This window comes from Squalius cephalus (genome assembly GCF_949319135.1).
Source record: "Squalius cephalus genome assembly, chromosome: 7".
NCBI classification, from domain to species: domain Eukaryota; kingdom Metazoa; phylum Chordata; class Actinopteri; order Cypriniformes; family Leuciscidae; genus Squalius; species Squalius cephalus.
Window position 1 is genome coordinate 32,229,566 of NC_137128.1, and position 27,592 is coordinate 32,257,157.

The following is a 27,592-nucleotide window of genomic DNA, read 5'->3' on the forward strand; positions in this document are numbered from 1 at the left end:
TTTAACACCATTTTAAATGTATCCTATCCTATGACTTTATTTACTCCTTCATCCTCCATTTATGTGACCCTGGATCATAAAACAAGTCACACGTAGCACCAGTCACAAGTAGCCAACAATACATTGTATGGGTCAAAATTGTAGATTTTGCTTTTATGCCAAAAATCATTAGGATGTTAAGTAAAGATCATGTTCCATGAAGATATTTTGTAAATTTCCTACCGTAAATATATAAAACATTTGTTTTTGTGAGTGAATGCAGCACAATCGCGAACATAAATGGACAACTTTAATTTTCTCAATGTTTTGATTTTTTTGCACCCTCAGATTTTCAAATAGTTGTATCTCGGCCAAATATTGTCCTATCCTAACAAACCATACATCAATGGAAAGCGTTTTTATTCAGCTTTTCCAGATTTTCAAAAAAAAATTGACCCATGTGACTGTTTTTGTGGTCCAGGGTCACTTATGTTTATTTAGTCTGACATACAGTAACTGGCACATCATTGCAGCAAAATCTATAGGAAAATGTTTTTTTTATTGTTTTGTTTTTTCTGTGAGCATAGTTCATGACAAGCTCATATGTTAATGTTTACTGTTTATTTTAGAGCACATTATCCATATTTTACAAGATTTTCTTTTTTTTTTTTCGCTTTCACTTAGCATTATCATTCAAATGGTTTCATTTTATTTATCAAATTGCCCACCACCTAGCAATTTGCAGGTCATTTTTATATTATTTAGTAAAATATGTGTAAACTGTAAATAAATAAAAATGTAATGGGCTTAAATGTATGCTTTATGTAATTGACAGATGACCCTACAATGAACTGTGTTTTGAGTGGATTTTCTCCTTTATCTTCTGCTATCTAGGCAAAAAAACTTTGCCCGTGGCATCGAGCAGCAGCTCCCGGATGGCATGGTGGTGGCGTCTGTGCCGACTGAATCCCAGTGTCATGAGGAGCTGTCTGATCCAGTGCCTGATCCAGAGTACCTCACTGGTAAGAACTTGTACATTTATGATCAATCACTCAACACCTCGGTGACTACATCAGCTTGTAGTCTTTCGTGATTAATTTGATTGCCTAATCAAGTCATTTTCTTAATGTATTGACAGCCCTATATTATTGTTTTGAGGTTCAAAAGGATGAAATGTGTAATCTGTTACCTTGTTCATTTGAGGAGCATTGTGTTGTTTGATGGTGTCTAGCAGTATTACATAAGCTGAGTGGCAATTTCTTATTATAAATATTATAAGTCCTTCACCGAGGTCACCGCATGAAACTGGCTAAAAGGCTTTATCTCATCAGTCAATGACATGAAAAAGCTTGGTGTTGTGTTCTATTGGGATATCTACATATTTATTTAACAGAATGCAGAATATATGTTGCATTTTTTATTTTATTTTAGATGTTAGTGTTCTTTTCTCATCTAAGCATTTTGGGATGTTTTCCAAATTGGGCCCATGTTTGGTATTGGTTGTGTTTGGTTATGTCATAATAAGTCGTGATGTGAGGATTGGTTATTCTATTGTTGATTTTGCATTTGTTTGAAATTTGGTTGGAAATTTTATTAAAAGATTAACAAGAATGAAAAAAGAGGGCACCTTTGAGCACAAATAGAAATATTTTATATGTATATGAAAATTTGATAAAATATTTTTTCTTCAGTGTGAGAAAGACATAAATTGAGTAATACTGGATAAAATACATTGTTACTCCCACTGATTCTTTTTTATTTAAAACAAAAGTAATGTTTTTAATCTCATTGTATATGACAATATTAACTATATAAACAAATTGTAATTTTTGCCACTTTCCCCAAGTGTTGACAAAGCTTTGAAACAATTATATTAGTCTTAGAGATTATAAATGTTTGTCTTGATTAAATAAGCCTCTTAATCTCGCCCTTGACCTTATAAATCCATAATAGTAACACTCTTCACTTGGATTGCCTGCTTAGCATGATCACAACAAAGCCATTCAGCATTTATAATGTTAAAACACATTTAATAAAACAGATACTGTAGTTTGGGTCCAGGCTTCGCTGATATAGAGGCACTTCAGAATACAGCACAGCCTCTCGTACGTTAATGCTTAATTGTTTATTAAGAAAGAAAAATTATTCAAAAATCGATCCTCTCATTTCAGATGAAGACGCTTCACATTAATCTTCAATGTTTGTTTGTGTTTGTGTGCATATGTTATAAGTTCTTGCAAACAGTTGACTGGTTTCGCATTATCTTCTGCCAGATCAAGTGGATGATGAAGAGGCATAAAAATGGAGAGGGTATTAACAAAATCATTTTCTCAGGGGCTTCTGGATGCTGCTGCCTCTGTCAGGACTCATTAGCTGACCAATCTGACTCATTTCTGGAGCTCAGTGCAGTACATGTATTCTGCGTGGCAGCTCCCTACCCTAAATACTGTGGGGGGGTCAACTTTTATGCTCCTGTTAATGAGAAAGAAAAGGGGGAGAGGTGAAATCCTGTCATGTCAAATGAGGCTTCAGAATGCTGCATCTTTCATCATACTTTTTCCCTCTCGCTTTGGCCACTCAAATCAGACTGCCAAAGAATGAAGGATTATAGTCCTTAAGGTCTGATGTAAAATTAACAGCAGGAAAGGCCAAACAAAATACAAATCTTATGTGCTTGTTTATTTTTTTCTTCATCTGGCTGCTGTTGCCAGTTTCAGCATGTATCTTTTCTTGTATATCTTGTCATAAGTTCCTGATTAGATCTGATGCATTCTATACTTTATGCATGGTTGAAATCTAGACTGATTTTCTACTTTAGATGTTCCTGGCATATATTAGACTTGTTATTAGATTTTTTTTTTTTTTTTTTCAATCAAATAAAAAAAAAAAGGAATTACATAATATTCTGATTAAAAATGCAAATTGCAAGTATCAGCACTTGATGAGAAAAGCTTACAAATGATAATTCAAAAACAGTAAAGCACGGAATAGACATTATTAAAAGTGACATAGTGAGTAGTTGGAAGTAAGCCCACTGATGGCAAGTTTGAAGAACCTGTTTGAAGTGCAGTATTTATTTAATATCCAAATCAAGATCAAACATAAAACAAAGGCATGGCATAGCATGGCATGGCATGGCACTCAAAACAAAAACAGTAACATGGACATGAAGCTTACCAATAATGGTTACAGTGAAACAATACTTGACAAAACACATGGCAAACATGAGGGCTTAAATACTATTATGACTAGAGACTAATGACTAGACAAGTGACACCAGTGAACAATCAAGACAATAATGCAATGACAACATGACACATTCACATTGTGAACACATGGCAGGATCACATGAGTATAACAGGGGATCACATGACAGACATGAAACAAGAACAAGAAACAAAACCAAACCAAACCGTGACAGTAATCAATAATATGTATGTTTCTTTTTTATTGAACAAGCCTGTCAGTGGCCTATAGTCCACAAAAATCCATTTGCTATTGATTATCAGCTGAGTTTAGGCAGACAGTGTTTTGGCCAGCTTATTTTTCAGTAGTACTTCAAACTTTCATTGCTCTGAAATGTTGCTTGTGCAAAAAGTAACTTTTTTTATTAACTTCTTAAAATAACGTAACAAAGAAGACTTAATAAGTTAACTTAAAGGGACATTAAGTAGGAATTTCTCCCATCTAGTGGTGAAATTGTATTTTGCATTCAAACGAATAATGCTCTCCAGCACCTCACTTTTTCAAATGCGCGTTGCATCTACGGTAGCCGTTATGTACCAAAAAGCTATGACAGGATGTCTTATAATAGCACTTCGAGTTTTTCTTCGGGTGAAAAGGTTTGTTATTTAAAACAAACTGAAACTTGAAACAACGAAAAAAAGAATGTTACAGTATGAATTACTGACTGTGAAAAACATTAACTATGGTAATTAGTAGTAATGCCTTCTTTACTCGTTATATTTTTTGAAGTGCATATCATCATCATCAGAGCCTTCTCTAACCTTACTTTACTCAATAGCTGCTATTCATCAAAGAGCCTGTTTAACTTTTAACTATAAATGTTCTACTGTCTATATAATAAAGTACACAACCAAGCAATGAAAAAAAAGCTTGTAATTAAGACCGTAACATTGACTTACCTGTTGAGAAGAAAGCAGGCAAATTCAGGGTCTCTTTTGAAAGCTTTCTCCTGCATTAGCTATCCCGACATTAACCCTTGTTTTTGTAATCTCCGGTCACGTTTCCTTTTACGGTCTATTTTGGACTTTTTCGACAACGAGGACTCATCCTGTGACTCAGCATATGTATGAATGAACGATGTATAAATAACCGTGCAGTGCATCCTTTTAAACTTGCCTGTGCAGTGACAAGCGCCTCTCACTGCTCTGCGCCTCCGCTTCTGCTGGTTTCAGTCACGTGACGCTGGTTCTGAACGAAAACGCGTTGTGGAAACACGTTGGCCTAGTACTTTTTGTCCCTCTCTGCTATTATAGTTTTTCAAGATGGCGGAACTACATGGAAGCCTCCGAGGACCTACCCGTCCTATGTATATAAAGATAATAAATTCTTCGTTTACGAGGATTAGTCTGATCATTGGCATAGGTATTTGTACACCATTGAGGGCATATTTATTAATAAAAATATTGATTTTAGATAATAAAATACCTAAAAAGCTACACATAGTCCCTTTAACTTAATAACTGTTACTTAATATGAAAGTATGTATTGTCTTAATTAAGTATGTATAAGTCTTACTATCTGACAAAACTTTCCTTCTCAAGTAAATTTATCTTGATTGAAGGATGTTTAATGGAAAAATGACAAAAAAAAAAATATTTATTTTTTTACATTTTTGCAGAGTAGGCAGCGTGAATAAATGTATTATTTTTTAAACACATTTTTTAATTGGAGTAAATGAACACTTTAAACTGCTAGTCCTAGAGTAGCACATCTAGTTTTGATCTGTGCTAAAATTAAACAAGAAATGGCTGGCATTTATCACATTTTACAGCAATTTTATTATGGCCAACTTGATTCCCCAACCACCATTCAACTCCAATTTTTAATCCAGGCTAAAGGTCATAAGTGTATGAAATGGTTTGGTGTGGGTCTGTAATATTGCCTGAGCTACTGGAGGGTGCAGGTGCTTTCGCTCAAAGAAACAATGGTTGACATAGCTGGTCTTCAGACCTAGTGGTCATGGCATCAGGTGAGACTTATGAGAGGTCACATTGGATTCTTGCTGAAAGATTAAAATGGGTAATCTGGAAGAGTCATCCTCTGTCAGTCATGCTTGAGGTTATTTATCTATTACCGTGTGATGTGCTGCAGGCCTGGAAGGGAGGCATATGAAGCAGGTGGTTCAGTATGAAGCACTCCAACCTTTCACACTCATCCCCCCTGCACCTGATGCTCTCTAAGATCCTCTATTGCAAGAACTGCAAATTATGCCTAATACACGATTCATTAGTCATATTAGACACGTGTGTGTCATTAAGACTTTTAATTACAACCATAGAAAGCTCTTCGGAGTGCACATCTCGAGTCCTCTCACCATCACCACCATTCATTCAAGTCAAGTAAAACTCTTTTTGTTGTCATACGTGATTGTTTTTTTACTTCATGAGACTGTTACAGTAAATTTAAATATATAGTGAATGGGAATTGAAAAGAAGGACAGAATAAGGCATGGTAGCATAAAGTTGTTTCAAACCTGTGTGACTCTTTATTCTGGGGAACACAAAAGAAGATATTTTGGAGAATGTTTCAAGGAAAGTCATACCAGATTGAAATGACATGAGGATGAGTAAAAAATGACAGATTTTTAATCTTTGGGTGAACTATTCTTTTAAGTTCTACTGTGCTAATGATATGAAAACAGTTGTCTTAAACATTTGCAAACGAATGTTTCTGATTGGTTAATACACACTATCATTCAAAAGTAGTAATATATGTATGAAATCACAGGACTTCATGTATCTCTTTTTTTGTACCTAGTCTAACAGTAGCTGTGTTTCCATCAGATTTTTGTTTAATGAGATCATTTTTTAAAATGTGCATAAAAAATGTATGTAGTCAATTGAGGTGGATAATTTTTTTTTTTTTTTTTTTTTTCGATTCAAAGACATGCACATAAACTACAATGGAAACACATTTACTGAATAAATCCCTGGATGCTCAACAAACCTTGCATCACCAAGGATGTGATTGGATAACTGGACTAACCAGCGGACCAATTTCATTGCAGACCATCTCAAATGTTGGTTTGGTCATTCTGAAATGCCTGAGCCAAAGTCTGTTGGGTATTATTACCTCCCAGAACTGTCACATGATTGCGAATTTGCGACGCAACGCAAGATAACATGGCGCAAGATAACATGACAGTGTTTATTGCGTTTCGTCTGCGTGCTCTGAGGTGAAAGTAATTTATGATGTATGGAAAAAGAGCCACAGTGGCTTCCCCCAACTGCAGCAACTTCCATTTTAATACAGATATTTTTTGCCAATTTCCTAGGGAGTGACAATTTTGTTATCTTGAACACATGGGATGGAAACGGTGCTTTTTTTGCAAATGTTTTATGCAATATTCCAATTTAGATGGAAACATAGCTAGTGACGTTTTAAATGAAATGTTTCTTTCTTGTTGCGCATTGTAACTCTGTTGCAATATTCTTTGCGGCAGCATTTGAGAAGTGGGGTAAAAAATGTTTAAACTCCTGTTTTAAGAAAAGCTTTTGTTTCTCGCCCATGCCCTTAATATATCATCGCTGTGTTTTTCCCTCGACTGTCTCGAGGCGTCAGTTCTGAAACTCACCTGAGGTTAAATTAGTCACTAGCTCAGGTAATTGGGTACGGTATGGGCAAGTGGCACATACCCGAGCAGTTGTTGAAGTTGTCAGGCCTCTGCCACCCTCCCTTGCTGATTTGGGCAAGTCGGTGCGACGGTCAGTGTATTTGTCACTATGTCAGCACTCTTGGAGCCGTTCCTCCCAACCCTCTCAGGGCAATGCATTCATCTTTCTATTCATCTCTGGGTTGGAAGTCATTCATCATAGGACCGGAGGACTCCATCAATTATTCCAATGGGAAAGGAAGAAGGCCGAGAAGCTTTGAAAGGCAAATACATCTTGATTTAATTGGAATGCAGGTAGAAAGCACATTGGCACTAAGCAGATTTCCTGCTGAAAGAAAGAAAGAAAGGAGGGAAATCATCTCTGCCTCCTGATGCATATGGTGACTCACATTCATGGCCACAGATGGAGATTCTTTGAGGGTGGGGGTGTCCGGGTTAAGCAACACTTGTCTTTGTGACATACAATTCGCCTGGGGATTCTTTCAAAGGTGCGCACACGCCGGCACAGTTTCATGGCAATCGAAATGAAAATGCTAAAAGAATTCACTTTAAAACACACATTACATGATGCAAAAACACCACAGGTGCTACAGCCTGCTGGGCAGGTACTGGGCGGTGAGAAAAGGATGAATAGATGCCATTGATCATCAAACACAAAGGAGGCTGCAGAGAGTTGACTGAAATGGCTGACACATGGATTTCTCACCGCTTCTTAAGAATTAGCTGTGCTTGGGCAATCTCCCGAATTCAGCTCTTGAAGTCAGCACAGAAGTGACAAGGTCCAGATTTAATCGGATGGATCCAATCAAGTTAGGCGTTTGTGGATGCTCTGCAGTGTGAGTTCCTGTAATCCCAAAGAATGGCCTGGCAGGATCGATGAGCTGGAGATTTCCTGTTTCATGTTTGGATCTTCTTTCATCACCGCTCAAGTGTGCAAATACCACCTTGCAGTTTCAGTCCATGAGGTTTTCTAGTCGCTACACAGGAAGAAGTGGAACAGATGACTATCTACAGTGCTTTTTAATGCTTGGCAGTATGTTATTTCTGCTTGAGTTCTATCATGGACAGTTTTGCTGTCTAGCAGAAGGAGTGTGAGTTGATATGTGACCTTGCGGTGAATTTAAAACTTTGTTTGCATATTCTGTGATTTACTACTCTGTGTGCTTGTTATTTTTAATCTGTTATCTCTTGTACATCTCTAGTGTGTTTGTGCACAATTCAGAGTTGAAGAATTGGCTCCCTTTCTATTCATGAATTGGAATTGGAATTTGAATCTCTCCGTCCGTCCGTCCGTCCATATATCTATCTGATTCATAAAAGACCAGTCAGAAAAAGAAAACTCCCTGCAGGAGTCTGAGACCAAACCACATCTGTACTTTGAGCTGAAAGCACATATTTAATAAATAATGATTCAGACTTACATCTCCTGTAAATGAGATGCATGCTTACATTAAACAGCTTAGCATGAGTTGATTTATTTGCTTAATTGCAATACAGTCTGTAAATGTTTCAATAAACTACATAATAAAATACCTCCCAGTAAAAATGAATAAATTTAAAACTCTAATGACTTCCAAGGCTGGAGTATTTGTTTAATGTAGCCTCAGTATACAGAACACGGTTCATGTTTATTCTTGTTATGACAGGTGCTCCTTTAGGAGGTTTTCTTCGCATTGGGAAACTTCACATGCTATCTATACTTTATTAGACCTGTCAGTAATTTGAATTGGAAGAGGAGGTCACACCTTCAGGGGATCATTTCCAGTCAGTCCCCAAACCAGCATGGCATCAGCAAAGCAATCTTTTTATACATTAGCTTAGCTTAGTGGTTCTCAACGGGGGTGGTACCGTCTCCCAGGGGGTGTTCAGAGAACAACGGGGGGCGTTGGAAGCAGGATTTTTGAAAGTTCACGAGTTTACACCAAAGATCCAGGCAAGACAAGATTAAACATGTAATTACTTGCAAAATAATTGCCTACAACATTCTAAAATCTGCCAGTTTAATGCAACATGTAAGCTATGTATCGTTTCTTTTGCAACAACTCTATTATTTTCCAGTCATAGACCAGCACTCAAGCACTGACTAGAATCAGCATTCACGTGTTCAAAAATGTGTTTAGCGCTGACAACAATCCGGTGGTGACACGGTGTTGTGCAGGCAGAAGAAGACGAAGAAGAAGAGTCAAAAGTTCCAATGCAAACTTTTACTCACAATATAAATCAAACTGGTACATAGAAGATGGGCAGAGGGTTCACATAATACGACGTCGATCGGACAAGGACTGACTGAACAGATGGAACTTAAATACAAACACAGATGAACACTGATTAACAGAACACATGTGATACAGATGACGGTGATGACTAAACAGGTGACAAAACTGAACTGATAATGACAGTAACCATGGACACAAAGGAGTGGTGGGAAAAGAAAAAAAGAGAACTGGAGCCAATCAAAGCACAAACTGAAAGTCCAAACAAACACTGACACATGACAGGTGGTGGCTAGAATCCAGCGCTGACTAGAATCACTTCTTCAAACTTCTTCAAACTATCTGGTCCGGCTTTCTCAAGACAACTTAAAGTTTGTCTCGACGAACTTTTTAATCTACACGCAGCGGAGGAATGGAAAGTTGACAAGCCATTAAAAAAGTATTGACTTAAGAACCACTTATATATTTTCAAATATTTTCAATAAATCATGTTCCCATTCACTCCGACGACAAATTTAAAAAATAATTCAACTAAATTCTATTTATAAGGTAAAACTTTTGCATTTTTAGGCATTAACTAATGCCAGTGCCTAATGCCAAAATGTTTTCTTTGTTTTACTGGTCAGGCATTATTGTTTACTCACAAGCCTGTAAGGAGAAAATGACAATTTGATGGATAATTTAAATATATTCTGTACTCACATTTTGGTAATGCATTAATTCCGCTGTCACATCTGAGCGCGAAACGCTGCTTGGATAGTTTCAAGATAGTTCAAAATAATTAATAATACAATAATAATTTAATTGTTCATATGTGTTTATTCTTGTCACTTCCATATGCAGTCTTAAGTACCGCAATCGCTTGGACTTGCATGCCTTAGGCGCACTACGGCTGAAACTAACGTCTCTGCAACCCGGAGTAAATAAATTAGCAGAAAAACATCAAGCACAGGGCTCACACTAATTTTCTAATCAATTTTGAAAGTTCGAATTCGAAAGTTCAAACAAATCATTCTGCTTTTTCCCTGTTAATGTTCTCTGTTGAAAATAATTTATAAGAATGCTTCTTGTTTGTTGACTGGCTGTTCGTGGTACAGCTGCTGTTAATTCAACTTTGAATGTCAAATTTGTAACCGTTGTATTTTTTGGCTGCTTCTCGCTGATTGGCTGAGATAAGCCACATAATTAAATTTTGATGTCAAATTTGTAACCGTTGCATTTCGTTAACACTGATATACACTGATATATTGGCTAATTTCTACTTCAGATTACTTTTATGCTCTCTGGGAAACTATGATAATAATATTCCCACTTTTCAGTCAAATCTAATCTGTTATTTGGCTTTTAGTGACATGCTTTTTAGTTATATATAAATGAAAGCTGCAGTCCGTAACTTTTGGCGCTCTAGCAGTAAATAAACAAAATTGCAGGCGTCTTGGTACTGTGCAGGTACTGTGCTACTCTGCAACGGTGCCGACTGCTGACTCGAACCAGTCGAGCTGTTCACATATCGCGTTTTATGCGCGAGCAAATTCGTTATTTCAAATGTAGGTGCGCGGCAGCTGATCACAGCTGTACGGGGCGGGTTTGTATTTCTCATCTCCATAAATATATCTGGTAGTAAAGCTAGATAATGGATAATGGATTGGGGGTGCTGGCCCAAAAAAGGTTGAGAACCACTGGCTTAGCTGCTCAGTAGTCTTACAATCTTCTACCGTCATGAATTGTGTTTTTGCTCTGTTTATCTATAAAGTTGTTTTTCCGGTATTCCTCCTAGGTAAACATTGAGGCTTATTTACATACAGTACTTAATTTCTTACATACTTTTCTTAAAGTCATTGTTAATTCTGTAATACTAAAAAAAGTAAAATATTGAGATGCTTAGGCCACCCATACATGTACGTCCATTTTGTGCCATTTGGCATTTTTGTGCCAGTCTTTGCATTTGTTTCCACAGTTTATTGCAGAAATAGGACATAAAATAAATTACATTACTGCATTTTGATTATTGCAAAGCCATTGCACACTACATTCAAGAATAAAAAGGTGTTAAAAGCTCGCCTTTAACTTTATCTCTAGTTAAGCATTAACTTTTAAAATCTCAAAAAAAAAAAAAAAAAAACCCTTAAGTTTCCATGTCTGACACTATTTTCATCTTGGGTAAGTCTTTTTTCAGAAGTTTTTTGACAGATATTTAATTCTCTGCTTTCGAGTAGAAAGCACACAGTCTCGCTGTGGATGTTTAATTGCTATGTAATGTCATATTATTTGTTTATTTATTAACAATAATTGTTTATTTATTAACAAATAACTATTTATTTGTTATTTATTTCACTTTGTTTATTTATTGTTTATGCATTTCAACGACAGCATGTTGTGTGAGTTTTGTTGTTTGTTTAGTCTGCTTCATCTGTCACTTATTAATATACAAATGTGGAATTTCTGTCTACCGTAACGCTGCAGTTGTCAAACGCCAAGAAAATTATACCCTTCTCTAATTGTTCAGTTCAAATTCAAAATGAATCGGAGGGTGAAACAGCTTTGTCTGTTCCACATGTCTTCTCTGTAATTGAGAAAGCGTTCTTCACAATCTGACTTTTGACTTTCTTTACATTACATGCCCACATTTGTAGACAAAAAATATATTGTGCAGTTGCTAAGGCAATGTGACATTTTTGTCCCTCTTATTGTACCAGCTTGTGTTATAAACAGAGTTGAGCAGTTAACAAACGTCACTGATAAGTATTCTATAATTTTGAAACTGGATCCAGTTATGCATGAACATTGTACAGAATTTACAAACTTAAATAAACCTGTCTAGTGCTAATTGCCTCTCCTAATTAATCAATCTTTTTTGCATTTTTTTGTGGATGGAATTAAGCGTATACAGTACACACGTATACACACATTTATTTGAACCATCTACCCAACTTATGTGGTTTTACTATATCCACCTCTAAAATGTTTTCAACAACAGTGTGGAATGAATCCATAATTTCAGTTGAGAACAGAACTCAAAGTGGCATACACAGAGTGAGAAAAAAAGAAGCCTCATTAAAATTCAATTTTGGGCGTAGTCCTCAATGGTAATCACATTTGGGGTTTAATTTATTCTTTGACACTGATTAATTGCATAGAATTGCTGGAGCCATTTCCTGCTGTAAACGTCAATTAATTAGCCGACAACATTAGATGTGATAATTAATACAGTGGGTGCCACAGCATGGGCCCTGGATCCTTCACGGGTGGCCCTTCAGATGCCTGTGGCCGATGCAAACACCCCAATTTTGGGATCTACGGGGATCTGGAGGTACAAGGGCAATGAGTTGAATGAAAGAAGGAACTTATGTGCATAGGTTCCTGTCTAGGTAATAATGTGGACAGCAGCGGTGGTGATAAACATCCGTTCTCCCTGTGGTCTTGCTGGTTTGGCGAACCCTTGTTAATCACTGACATCAGTCTGAGTGGCAGAGATTCATTCTGGAGCACATAGTCCCTCTCCCAAAGCCCCTCTCAATTAAAATGGCAGCATATGGCCAAGTGACCAGTAAAGCACAGAGGCTGCTATCTGCTCTGATGTCTGGAGATTCTGATATGACGTCCCTCAGTATGGCTGAGAGGGAAAGTGTGTCACCTTGATATTTTAAGAAGTGTCCGCTTCTCCTTGAGTGTCTATATTTGGAATAGATAGATCCTCTTGATGGATAGTGTCCTGTTGGCCAAATTGTTTGCAGTGTTAATTTGTTTGCATGACTTTTTGACTCAATTACAGGATGCACTCAGATGTGTGCTTCCTTCATGTATGTTAATTTAAAGTTCGGTAAATGTCAGTAAGACAAAATATGTCTTAAATGTCACTAAGGAGCTTTAATAACCAAAAACATTTTAAAATACTTGCGTTTTCACAAATTTACATCTCACAGCATCATCGAAAGCACACGATAACAAACTGCCATTTCATTTCACATGTGTACTTGTGGTGCTGAAAATGTGATATCTTGGTGTCTTTTTAATTTGAAAGAAAGTGAAAGTTCTAAAAGAAGTTCTCACATCCATGGTTTAATGAGTTGCCTGACTTGAATGAAAAATGGGATTCTGTAATTTTTTACACAAAGAAGGTGTTAAAGGTGAAGCGTGTAAGTTTAGTGTAAAATACTTCTTCCTATCCCAGCATGATTTGCAGAAACAGCTAAGCAATTAACTGTTTTTTAGGTTAAATTGATGATCTACTCAAACTTGTTTAGCTATTATGTGTATGAATGCGCTTCCCAATGATGAAAGGACAAGGGAAGAGTGAAAATCTTGCTCTAATTAAATGTAAATCGCCCTGAATTAAAATGTAATAACAGATCAAATAATGTATTTGTCAAAATGTTGCGATATTGTTTCATTGAAGTTCATAATTATTATATAAATGTTATTTAGTTTAACTCGGGAATGGCGGTGGTAGGTTGAGTACTAGCCAGGGTGGTCCTTATCAAGTCCAATTTTTTTTTTTTTTTGCAAAATGTTAGTGTCTTAACCTTTTAAACTGTTCCTTTTAACTTCAAAATTAGAAATATGCAAAAATGTTGACAAAAAATGATATTTAGAGGTAACTCAATCATGTGGAAGATTGCCTATGTTAAGCTGTGAGGCGTTATTGTGATATGCAAGTAATATTAAAAGTTGCTGCAAATGAACTACATTTTATTGAAATCAGAGCAACACTGACATGACAATGACGACAACAATCTCAAAAAAGCACAAAGTTTTCAACAATCCCTCATTTCTGATGCTCAGCAGCCAGTGTTGACTTTTTGCAGTCTGGATAGATCCGTCGGTGATCTTCCACTACATGAAGGAGAAACTGCAATTGTTCTTCAGAGTGTGTGAGATAGCCACTGTATTCTTGAATCAGAGCCACTCCTCTCTCGGCGTGATCATTGACTACTTTCATTGCATCTATGGTTGCCTGTGCCTCCTGATAATCTGCTTGATTCGGCCAAAGTTCCGGGTCAATTTCAAGGAACGTAATGTCATTTTTTAAACCAAAAAATGTGCTCTAAACCCAAACAATAACCAAAGGTGATCATCAATAGAAATATGTATTGATTCCACCAGGAAAGGTAAATCTAATAAACCGTGTCATGGATGGATTAATTTGGATTTAGTTTCTACAATAAGTAAACTGAGATATGTATCTAAAATACATATTTAGGAATATATGGTGCATTAGATGATTTTATGGAGATTTTTTTGGAATTTTACTAGCCAGGTACAATACCAAATCAAATGATCTGTTTTTACGAAAATCATCAAAATCTCAGAGAGTTTAAAGCTATTGAGCTACCAGTAATTATTATGTTACTGCCATAAAAATTGGCATGCTGTATTTTCTTATATAAAGGAACAATTTGAAGGGTTAAGAGCACGACAATTGGATACTTTAAAAATAAGGACCACCCTATTGAGTACCAACTGTATATACAGTTTAATCAAAATTATCCAGCCCCCATTGCAAATCAGGTTTATTGGCAAAATTTACAGACTTTCAGCTGTTTGCATTGCAATGAACAAATCAATCAAAAGTAATTGAAATATCTCAACACAACAAATGTTTCAAGTGGTTTTCCAAAATTCAACTAAAGATGCAACCTTGAATGATTTATTCAGTCTCAAAATAAATCAACCCCTTCTTGGAAGTATCTTCAGTAGAACACACCATATTCTTGGGTTTACATGCTGCAACCACTTTCTTCAAATCCCTCCAGAGATTTTCTATGGGGTTCAGGTCAGGTGACTGTGAAGGCCACTGTAGAATCTTCCAGGACTTCTTCTGCAATCAAGCCTATGTGGAATTTGAGGTATTCTTGGGATCATTGTCCTCTTGACAGCATGACGTTTTCTCCTAGGATTTCCTGATACTTCAATGAATCCATTTTGCCTTCCACACGCTGCAGGTTTCCAGTGCCAGAGGATGCAAAGCAGCCACAGAGCATCACCAAGTCACCACCATGCTTAACTGTAGACAAAGTTTTCTTTTCAGCAAATGCTTTATTCATCTTCCTCCTGGCATACTGCTGATCCATAGGGCCAAAAGTTTCATCGCTCCACTGAACAGAATCCCAAAACTTCTGTGGCTTATTTATATGATTTTGAGCAAATTGGAGTTGACTTTTCTTGCAGTTTTGGGTCATTAGTTGTGTATTCATGGAGTTCTGGCATTGAAACCATCTGCGTTTTGTACGCACCTTACTGTGCAAGCTGAAACCTCATTGTCGGTTGCCACCAAGTCTTACTGCAGTTCTTTTGTAGTCACAGAAACAACACCTGTTTTGCAGATTTGTATCTGTTGTGAGGGATTATATTCAGGGGGTTGAATAATTTTGAGACTGCAGAAGTCATTAAAAGTTGCATTTTCAGATGAATTTGGGGAAACCACTTGAAAAATGTTTGTGTTTAGCTATTTCAATTTTATTGTATTTGTTCATTGCAAACAGCTGACTGCCAATATGTTGTTGGCCCTGTATGTGTTTCCAACACTAAAAAATGGGGAATATATGCTGTTGAAGAAATATGCTGTTGGTCCTGTATGTGTTTCCAACACTAAAAAATGGAGGGAAAAAATAAGTTATCTGAGCTTACTTAAAAATGACTTGTTTCTGTAACTTAATGTAGGTTGATTCACTACATTCTCCCACGCCATCATGAGTTATGGGCTGTCACCCCACTGTTTAGTGTAGAGAGCGAACAATTTGATATTAAGATTTTCTCTTGTCTTGTCCCTTTGATATATGTCTGACAGTGTGCATATGAGTGTGTACATTTGTTCAACCTTGTAAACAAATGTATACTAGTATGTATTTATTTAAGGCTTGTTTTTTGTGCTCACTTTCATATTCAAATGGTAGTGTGGGCCTTAATTGTCTGCCTACATGCCTGATCATTCCTCGCTAATGATGCCACCACCCAAAGGCACGCGGCAGAATGGCAAAGATGACTACAGCCTCTGAACTTGTGTTTGTTATGTGAAGTTCAGTCATATTAATCATTCTGTCAGACAATGAGAGCAAGGCGCCCATGGGGTAAAAATGAGACATGGCCCTCTGAAGCCGAGGGTTTTAGCAGAGTAAAAAGAAAAGAGGGGTTGTGCGTTTGACGCTTGTTATTATTTATCCAAACTCTGACGTGCGCCGCACTGACACTGCCACACTCTACAGGGGCACGCATGGTTTCTCTTTTAGATAGTTTTAAGTGGAAACTGCACAAGGTGAGGATAGTGCAAGAGAAGCGCATTTAGAGGCTTATTCATCACATTTGTGCTCTGTGTCAGAAAGCCGTCTGCCCCAGAGAGCAGGGGAGCATGTGGATTTTGAGGTGTTATGCTCCAAACGAATTGGGCTCTTTGTTCAGCTGTGTAAGTGAGTCAATTTCATGTGTTTACATGTACAATACACAAATAATTATGAAAAAGAAGCTTATTATAAATAATTGATAACTCAAATTAAGACTTTTTTTTTCCAGGTTGGATGCTAATATATATCGGTGTTAGAGAGAGAGAGAGAGAGAGAGAGAGAGAGAGAGAGAGATTTATGTTATGATATATAGTTATGCTCCCCATTATTTTAAATAACACATGATTTAACACGATTCTTCTGAAATCATTCTAACATGCTGATTTTCAGTATTCTTTGATGAACAGAAATATTAATAGAACAGTATTTATTAGAAATATATATATGTTTTTTACATGTAAAAGTCTTTACTGTCACTTTTTCTACTTTTGATACATTTTTGATGCATCCTTGATTAAACTAAAAAGTAATAAAATGTGCATGGAATAAAAATCTAAAAAATTTAATAAGCCAGCACAATATTATGGACATCTATATATACGTATAGCAAGCTAACTGATTACCATGACATATTAGCATATTGCTAATAGATTAGCATGCTAACCTACATGTTTTTATTACTTTTATATTTTGTTTTAAACCATGTGTGCCTCATGAAAAGGCGAAAATGTGTGCCAATTGGGTTTACACCATTTCAGATGTTTATATGACCTTACACTTTGTCAGGTTATTGAGTAGCCTTTGTAAGAATGCACATGTAAATGCACTCATTGTCTGACTTTCTCATTAAGAATCTGAGAATGTCCCGCTCATTAAGACAAAAGGCTTTGAGCTGATGATGCAGTGCTTTTGTCCCCAGAACCTGTGCTTGTTTTATAATGAGATCTTCCTATCAACAGCTTACAAATATAATGAATATTTCGGCAAATCCATCATTGCTATGTTAGCACTGGTCTATAATGATTCGGCAGAGTAAATACATAATGTCAAGAGGAATTAATTTTTATAGACAGAACAGAAGGGTTATGGTTTTAAAGATACGGCAGATCAAGTTTAGAAAGGAATTTGCTCTAATGCCTAGCCAGAATGTTGCAGAGCAAATATGCTTTGATTTTGTGCGATCAGCCAGATGTGCTATATATTAAGGTGGGGTTAAATTGAAACATGGCTGTGTATTCCCTAGATGTCAAGGCACGGCTGACAGTTGCTGTAGGAGACGAGATGATTGATTACACCGCCCGCTCAACATATGGCGATATTTGGGATTCTAGCTCACAGGGTAACTACCGGTAGAAAAGTGATGCCTCATATGTTAAAAAAGATTTGGAAGATAAATGAAAAATGCCACAATGGATATCATTTACACAAATCTGCTGAGCTACTTTGTCTTCTATTAATAATACTATGATTATCCTCTATGGTAAGGATTATCACTGTTATCTTCTGACATAACCATCGATGAAATGTTATTTTTCATACTTTAAGATAATCCAGCAATATTAACAAGTGTGGTTTATTCTCAGTGTGTAGAAATGTATCAGAAATCCTGCATTATTTTTTTGTTTCAAGTCAGTGCTATAATTTTCCAGACTCATTTTTGAATTGACAGAAAAACTGTTTAGAGAAAGTGTGCAAAGTTAGAATTAGCAAACACTATTTTAAAAATCATTTCATACAGGGATTGCCAGTGTATTTAGGAATTCACAGTCATACATTTATTCTACATCAACTGTCAACACAACACAAAGCAGAACCCAAGCGAAATCCTGCTGTCTTCATATAATATAGTTTTGTAAACTTACATTTTATCATAATTGAAGTTTTGTGGGCTTTAGTCCATTTGTGTTAGCTTTGAGGCTATTTATATGCTTGTGCACTTCTAAAAGTACACAAAAACACAGATAAATGCATTTAAAACTTTCAATCTTGTTTTTTTAGTACAACAAGCCCAAAATATTGACGAACAAGGGGCAATCTCTTCTATATATCACTCCCCAACTTAGTGTTTGAGATCCATGAACTCGTCAATTGCTTTGGGTCTTAAATTGGGTCTTATACAGTACTGTGCAAAAGTCTTATATATATATTTTATTTTTATTTATTATTTTTTATTATTATTATTATTTTAAATATGATTGTTTCTCACCCTCTGTATATTTTAGGAATGGTAAACTACAGTGAGGTTACAGGTTACCCACTGGTTCAGCACTGGAAGCTACGATCCATTATGTACCATGTGAAGCTCAATCAGTGGACCCTCTCTCAAGGTAAAACACCCTCACTCTTCTTCCATTTATTTATATTGATCAAGTATTTAATACAAAAAATATATATATATATATATATTGACTGGCCTAAGCTTACAGTACATTGTGTGGTTAGGAAGAAGTTTCAGGCTAGCTGGCCATAATTTTTTTTGGTCTGGTAGAATGGAGTGATCTCACTATGGAGCCCTCACTGTGACAGATCAGTTCTGCTGGGTGGGTAGTAAAGCAAAACTCAATACCAACAAATATGGCTGCCTGCTGGTGTAAAAGGCAGTTCTCAGTGCTTTGTTGATCCCAGATGGTGAGTGTGTTTAAAACCAGGGGACTTAAAGCTGAAGTTAGTTTTTTTTTTTTTACTATCCTAGCTTAATATTAAGAGAGAACCAAAATAAAGTCACCTGTTGGTATCAAAACAGTACTCTGTTTAAGCATTCTGAAACAGCAACATTGACTCAACCAATGGCGTGAGTTTGGGGGTGGGACTATACAGTAGTTTTGACCAATCAATGCCAGATTGGTGGAATGTTCAGGAAACCAGTTTGAGAACATTCTTTATTTTTTCCAATTCTGTGACGCTAGTGGTGCAGAAATTATACAATTTGGCGTCAAAGAAGACAAAAAGCAACCTTCAAAGATGGATAAAGTTGGCATTGTTACACAGTTTTTGTTTTTGGCACTTTAGTTTTATTTTGGCCTCATATTTTCACTGCAAGGGCATTTGCTTCATTTGTTTAAGGAACACTGTATATTTAATGAGCAGATGTCAGATCCCAAGTGCAGTTCTAAAAGAATACTCTGTATTAATGAATGGTCTGACTGGCCTTTAAAATTGTATTTTTATTGCTTGCACCAGTTCCCCTCTCTTCTCATCACATTACCATTAAAGGATTCATTTTTCATATGACTGAGAAGTGGGTTTTTTGCATTTAAAATTCTGATTTTTACCACTTTTTTACCCTGCCTCTTCTGCATCTTATCACTTGAGATAATTTTACAAACCTGGGCATGAAGGTTGTGAGAGAAAGCTGAATATGGCAAATGCCTTATTTTTCCAAAATGATTGGCCAACATTTGTCACTCAGTCATTGTGATGAAATATTGGACCATTCTTCGAATACCCACATGAAACATTTCTATTAAATTAATAACATGTTTTGTTAACTTGCAAACCACTGAGTTCTGCTGTCTACCAAAATTTTCAGAGGTCTTCAATACTTTTGCAAAAGTGCATGCAAACAAGTACTTTATATTCTAAAGTACCGCAGGGAAATTAAAATTCTATGACTAAAAGCTTACATTTAATTTTATGTTGTATATTCTGTGTTGAAAAAAAAGCAGTACAAGTTTTTAAAAGGTCAGACATCAACCTACACAAAAGCACTCAATACCTCTACAGGCCTTGTTGTTTATCCTTCCTTTGTTTCCCCAGATAGCATTTCACTCAGCACACTGACAGATCATGTTTTCACTCTTTCTCTTCCCACATTCTTTGCTTTGTCATTTTAACTGCACTGTAATGTGTGTAACTGTATTAAAAATCACCATTTGGCAATAATGCTTTGAATACTTCAAGCAAATTGTAGCTGCACTGAAAATTAACATTTATTTGTAAAGCTTTGAAATCTTCATCACAGCTTAATTCATTTGGAATCTTTCCTCTTGTTTGGTCTATTATACAACTTCTGCTTTTAATTGAGATGTGAAATTGAATTTAAAGTTTAATGCGATTCTCTGAAGCCTCTTTCTTTTACCTTTCTACTTCAGCTTTCAGTTCAGCAATTCATTCACTGGATGGGGCTACCCTGCGCAGTGACTTTGTGTCCATTTTAAAAGAGTTTGGCAACCATTTTATCCAGGAGGCAGTGTATGGCTTTGAGGAATCCTGTACCATATGGTATCCCAACAAGCAAGTCCAACGTCAGCTGTGGTTGGAATATCAGGATATCAGCAAAGGTAAGCTAAACAAATATATTAATTTAAAAGATTTAATTTTCTGGTTTAGATTATATTATTCATATTGCATCTCATTCCCTTATAATGAAGGTTCATACTGTGCAAAAAAAAATTATGTTATATTTTTAATTGTAAGACTAATTGTAAAGTTATTTATTTATAACAAGTAACCCTACAATATGCATTATTAAATTGTTCATGTTCTTTATGTAACATTTGAGTTAGTTATAAATGTCATCCTAAATGTAGAACAAATGTAAGTGTTATCTTATAGATAAATCATGTTTTCTGCATGAAGACGCATTGGTTTTACTCATGGTTACCCATGGGTAGTGAATGAGACCCATTGTTTTTATACTTTATGATGCACCTTTTTATTTTATGAGATAAACCTTTTTTTTTTTTTTTTTTTTTTTTTTTATTGTGGTGATAAACAGAGCAAAAATATTTTGCCTATCCATAAATTATGCTAAAAAATGAATCAAAGAACAGTCATTAAAAAAAAAACTATTGTCTAAATATGCAGATAGTCGTTTGGCCCAGTGCACCCAAATTATGGTTTTGTCAGAATAAACTCCATTTTGGAGAGGATGTGGACAGGAGCTGAGGAAGTAAAACTCAACACAGCCCATGGGAGGTTGGTCACATCTGTTCAGCCAATAAAAGGGGGCAAGGGCAGATGTGAGATGGCTGGCTGGCTGGCTGGCTAAAGCTGAATGCAGGCCAGCGCTGCTCTGTACTCAGGAGGCCCCTGGGCTGGCTCACCTAGTTTTTATGCTTCAGCTCCACTCAGCTGAGCCCATATATATGTACAAGGTCGGTTAGGATGGAACTTATTTGGAGAGAAAACACAAGAGTGACGTTAACAGACTAAGCACCTCTGGAGATGAGCTAGACAGTCTATAGAGTGACTCAGCCATGAAGGTTTGAGGTTTCTATGCTTATGTCTAGTATATTGACAACGTGGCCTTGGGCATTCATGAAAAAGCAGAGAAAAAAAAATGCATTGTGAAAGACTGGCATTTCTTCGGAAACCGTGAAATAAGCACTAAGGTCGTCCTACAAGGCATGCTAGAGGCCTCGAACTGTACTCTTCTAATGAAAACACAAGGTAAAGGGGATGAGAACAAGGTGAATGACAACAAAATGAAAGTTGTGGGTGCTCTGCAGTGTGATAATCACCCAGTCATTGGGGAAGTGTCTTTTGTTGGGAGTTAGAAAATCTATATCTGAGGTGTCAGTGAGTACTCCATTGTTCTGCTAAAAGCTTTTTGTGGTACTAATGGCCATGTGGTAACAGTAATGATCCTGCTGAAAAAAAGACTAACATAGTTGATCAAATTTGTCAAGTCAAAAGTCACTCAGAAGAAGAGATTTTGTATATGAACTCAAACAGTTCTCATCAAATACTTCCAATACCAAATTATGTGAGCTGCGCTATACACTAATTTTATTTATTTATTTAATTGTTTGTTTGTTTTTTTTTTTTTTTATTCCTGAAGACAAAAAAACCTCTGGAAATCTTAAAAAATCTTTCATATAGGCAAGGCAAAAATTTGCACAAAGGTCTACACAATATGAAGGTGAAAAAAACAACAACGAAAAAGTTAGATTAAAAACCAGCTTTACTGAGAGTGGGTATTGAATTGAATTGAAACTTGCAAACGTTTCAGTCACAACATTACCTTTTCAGTGCTTTAATAATATGCAGAGACAATTGCAATACAATTTTTCTTCTCAGTTGTGCTTTGAATGTGATTTTTGGTGGGCTGGTGTCACTACTAAACTTCTTAACAACTGTACCTTAACCAGCCAGACTAGCTCACCAGACTAGTTTCACCAGCTCACCACCAACAAGCATAGACCAGCCTGGACAAGAATGGAAATGTATGTCGGTCTTTTCAGCTGGGGGAACAAGTTATGCATTAATGTTGCTCTAATTTATAATTTAGCTGACAATTTATGCAAAGCAACTTTGGATAGTACGCTTATTATTACACTGGAGCAACCTGAGGTTAAGTGCCTTGCTCAAGGGCACAATGGTGATAGTTCAGAGATCACACATTGTGGGATTTGATCGTTCCTACAAATAAGTAGGGGGAAAAAACTACACTGTTATAATATTCCCATTTGTTTTGCAATAAATCATGAGGCACATATCCAAACAACATCCAAACATTGTATAAAATACATTTAACCACTAATTAGGCTATCATAAAAAAGGGCAAGTGGCAATTAGTTGCACTTCATGTTTACATGCAACTGGCAATAAAGGACACATACATGTTACACCCCATCCATCACAACAAACTAGGATGTTTTTCAACACTGGAAGCCAGCAAAATGTACATAAAACTTTTTTCTCTCTATTCTATACATGTCTATTTTGCTTTTGTTGGTTAACATCCTGATACAATATAAATTGGATGATTGATGTGCTGTATGCAAAAACACCTTAAACACCATAAAAAACACCATATTTGCACAAGTTTTTGCATACTGCATGTACAAGAACAACATAAGAGGGAGTAAATGATGACCAAATATAAATTTTTGGGTGCACAATTCTTTTCTAAATTGAAAAAAAAAATTGACCCTAAACACTGGCACATCTTCAGCTCTATTTCTTTTCTTCATGATGTCTTCAATTAATTATATTCAATCACCCTGCTAATGTGCATGACCTTGTTTTAAGAGCTGATTTATCTTTGGAACAAATCTACTCGCTTTCTGCCATCCATCCCATCCTATCTGGTAATTATGGGTGCGTTTAATGCTCTCAATATAACTTAACATTAAAATATAATTCATTCTGTCATCCAAACTCAGGTAAAGTGTTTAAGATCAAAGATATCACCACGTTATCTATTTGATAAAAAGTCCTTGTGGACACAATGTACTTAGAGACAGTATACAAAAATGACAGAAAACCTTGTGTATTTACAGTACATATTGAGCACATGTTCCCTTTAAAGGGATAGTTCACCCAAAAATAAATGTTCTCTCAACATTTACTCACCTTCATGTTGTTCCAAACCTGTATGGCTTTCTTGTTTTATTTGGAACATGAAAGAAGATGTTTTGAAAAATGTTTTTTTTTTTTTTTATGTTATTTGTACAGTGAGTCAATGGGGTCCAATGTTGTTTTGGGTGTTCTTCAAAATGAATTCTTCTGAGTTCTACAGTAATGTTACAAATGATGACAGAGTTTGTTTCGATGGATGGATGTTACAACTTTGTATGGCATCTTAATTATGGTTAAAGGTAAAAGAATATTTGGTAGCAATAATGTTTCATTAGTTAACTAATTGAGTTAACTTGAACTATGAATGAACATACTTCTACAGCATTTATTAATCTTAGTTAATGTTAATTTCAACATTTACTAATAAATTATTAAAATCAAAGATTGTATTTGTTATAACATTAGTTAATGCACTGTGAACTAACTTGAACAGACAATGAACAAATGTATTTTTTTAAACTAACATTAACAAAGATGAATAAATATTGTAACAATTGTATTGCTCATTGTTAGTTCATGTTAGTTAATACATTAATAATGTTAACAAATGAGCCTTTATTGTAAAGTGTTACCGAATATTTGTATGTTAATGAGTGACTGATGAAAAGACTGGATTGAGATCTTGCACAATAATAATAATAATGATAATGTAATATCATAGTAGCATACAGATTTATTTCTGTAATTTATGTTTTGTGATGCTGTTTTAAGTGTTGTTGGATGTGCGTTAACTTTTCAGCATTTATTTGTACTACCTAGACTACAGCCTTTTGGTTACCAGCCCAATTCTACATCACCTCAGACTGTTTGTCAATTTGCAAGTAGCACAAAGCCTGCAAATGTAAATTGATGAACATTTGAAATGCTTATATTTTTGTTGAAACAGAGACATTCAAAGCCATCCACCTTCACCTTCACGTATCTTAGATAAAGTCAAATAAATAATGTCCCTCCTATAGCTGCTGTTTCGGCCTAGTAACTTGTTTCCCTTGGTCGAATCAACCACGTTGCCTTCTTCCCAAGGACATCACCTTGCAATACACAAAAATGTTAGCTCTATGACAGATGGTTTTAAATCAGTTTCCCTGCCTACTTGAAAACTCTATTATTCTTCATTTTGTCAGCCTCTGACATAGACATGCTATCATGGTGTTAAATGTAGAGCTGAAACCAGCATTTCTGCCCTAATTTTTTATTGAAACATTTTTTTTTTCAATTTATATCATTCAATGACATTTACACGTGTGCCACAAATGAGTGGAGATCTGCGATCATGACCCTCAGAGTCCATGCAACTGACTCTGAGAATGCAGGTGAATCCATACACTGGGTGTTAGGCAGCTGCTTGTGGACTACTGTGAGAATAAGAACAGACACAGGGCAGGGTTTTAATACCCCCTGTGACTCAGCTAAAGGTCCTGCTCTTTGGATATGGATAATGAGCTCTCTGGAGACTCTGGTAAACCATATTGCCCCAAATAGCACAAACCTTCTGCAACTAAAGTGTGCCACCTAATCATTTTTGAATGTTTAGGGGGAAATGTCTACCACAAAGCTTATGAATATTCACAAATTGGCTGAAGGAAATTAAAATATTGGAATGCTGCCTCAGCAAAAATGATGTGAAACATACTAATTGGTATTTCATTTGGGAATGTCAAACATTTATGAAAGGCTTTGAGTTACTGCTATGAGTTTTTGTTTTATTTTATTTTATTTTCAGAACAGAAAATCCCAAATTAATTGATTTGTTTATGATTATTTTTTGCTATTTTTTGAGAGAGTGTTTGAAAGAGTGTTTGTGTGTATGGTTATTTGAAGAGGCAAATTGAATTTTCGAATCATACCATCAAAAAGAGCATCAATCCAGTTTTGAAAGTCATCTTTAATAAACAGTAAGTGTTTGAGATAATGACTCCCTCTCTTTTGAATTAGATATCTTTCTCTCTGCGGTCATAATGTGCATTCGACTGATATGAGCATCGCCTGTATACTGTGTCTGCAAGAGTAGAATGGACTGAGGTTATTTGTTAATTTATCAGTGAAGATGCACTCTGGACTGCAGCACCACTCAGCAGATTAAAATACTCATCTAGAAACACATTTGCAAGTTTTTAAGGCATCTTTGGTTTTGAAACTATTAGAGCTTTATAGTTTACAGATCAGATTGATTCACTCCAAACTTTTATGTCGACTAGGTATTTAAACTTTATTGCAGTCTCGTCTAATGCTCTTGTAAGATTTACTGCGTTATACCTGCGAAATGGCTTTTTGAGCATCAGCAATACTAAGCATATAACATTTGACTTGATGATCAATATATTATTGATAGCAGGACCAACTCAACATCATAATATTCTGAATTCAAGAGATGAAATATAGATTTTACAGACAAGCTGTGCTAAAAGAAACAGGGCAGCTAAAGACACAAGAATTGTTTTTATGACTCCATATCTCCTACACGATATGCATGCTCTTTTTTGTCTCTCTGCAACTCTACGTGTTCTCTCTCTCTTTCTTTCTCTTTTACTCTCATCTTTCTCCCATTACATGTCCTGTATGACAGCGAGGTGGGAGGGTAACACCCAAGCACGGCTTACCTATTACTGCAGCGGCCACTACAGCATGAGGGTGATGATTGAGAGAGGGGAGAAAAGGAATCAGGAAACTTGGAAACGAAAGAGATTATTACCCACTGCCAGAGAGTGTATTTCAGGGTGTGGGAGATGTGTACAAGAAAGATACAGTAGGCTATAATATACTTTACTTACATTACATTACTTCCCAGATAGCAAATACAATACAACAATAATAAAAAGACAGAGCAATAAATTAAAATGTTGCAAAAAAATAATGCAATAAAATAATAATAAAATAAAATGATGTATAATAAAATACAGAAACGAACCAAAGTACGGTGGCCGAGAGATCTCAACGCATTGAAACAGAGGAAACCAGGAAAAAAACACCAGCAAATTAAGAAAACATCTTCATCAGTTTGACAACACACATGCTGCAAATACTTAATGCAACCAAATACAAAAACGCGCTGCAAACGGCAAGAGATTTCAACGTCCTGCAACACACATGCTGCAAATACAATGCAACCACTAAATAATAATAATAAAAAAACAAACAAAAAAAAAACCCAATAAACACCACTGTCAAGTAGATATTTGCGTTGTTGGTCTGACATTTGCAGCGCGTTTCTGTATTTGGTTGTGTTTTGCGTATTTGCAGCACATGTGCTGTCAAACTGATGAAGATGTTTTCTTAATTTGCTGGTTTTTTTTCTATTTGCATGAGTTTTCTTCTGTTGCAACTTGTTGAGCCCTCTCAGCCACCGTACTAAAAAGCAACAGAAACCAAGCAATAAATTAAATTGATACAAACAATAAAGCAAAAGTGTAAAAGCAAAAGTGTAAATGTGTCATGCATAAATCGTAAAATACAGAAACAAACAAAAAGCTGGTTATAAAAGACAAATGAAATACAATTTATATTTACAGATGTGCAAAAAAGGTAAAAATATAAGTTGCAACAATGTAAAACAGATTCCCTAATAACTTAAAATGTGTTTGCAAAGGTGTCCTTTTTCTGCCACCTCCGCGGTCACCAGCTAGATGAAACCACCTTTTAAAGGGTTAGTTCAGCCAAAAATGAAAACTCTGTCAGTAATTACGCTCCCTCATGTTGTTCCAACCCCATAAGACTTTCGTTCATCTTCGGAACACAAATTAAGATATTTTTTTATTAAATATGAGAGTGGTCTCACTCCTCCATAGGCTTCTATTGTAATTGAAACTTGCCAGCCAGAAAGTTATTGTAGAGACAATGTTTAAAATAGTCCAAGTGACTACAGTGGCTCAACCTTAAGTTTATCAAGCGACGAGAATACTTGTTGTGCGACTTTATTCAACTATTCATTTTGAGTAATTACTGACAGAATTTTCTTTTTT

The 27,592-nt window shown here is 35.9% G+C and overlaps 1 protein-coding gene across 6 annotated transcripts in view; it reads left to right on the top strand.

Moving 5' to 3' along the window:
- astn1 (astrotactin 1) overlaps positions 1–27,592 on the top strand; it is a 234,735-nt gene that overhangs the window by 135,426 nt on the left and 71,717 nt on the right. For all 6 annotated transcript variants that reach the window (XM_079877707.1, XM_079877709.1, XM_079877711.1 and 3 more), the window contains 3 exons: positions 874–1,001; positions 18,551–18,655; positions 20,420–20,608. In XM_079877707.1, the coding sequence (XP_079733833.1) occupies positions 874–1,001; positions 18,551–18,655; positions 20,420–20,608 (422 nt within the window). The remainder of the gene's footprint in view (positions 1–873; positions 1,002–18,550; positions 18,656–20,419; positions 20,609–27,592) is intronic.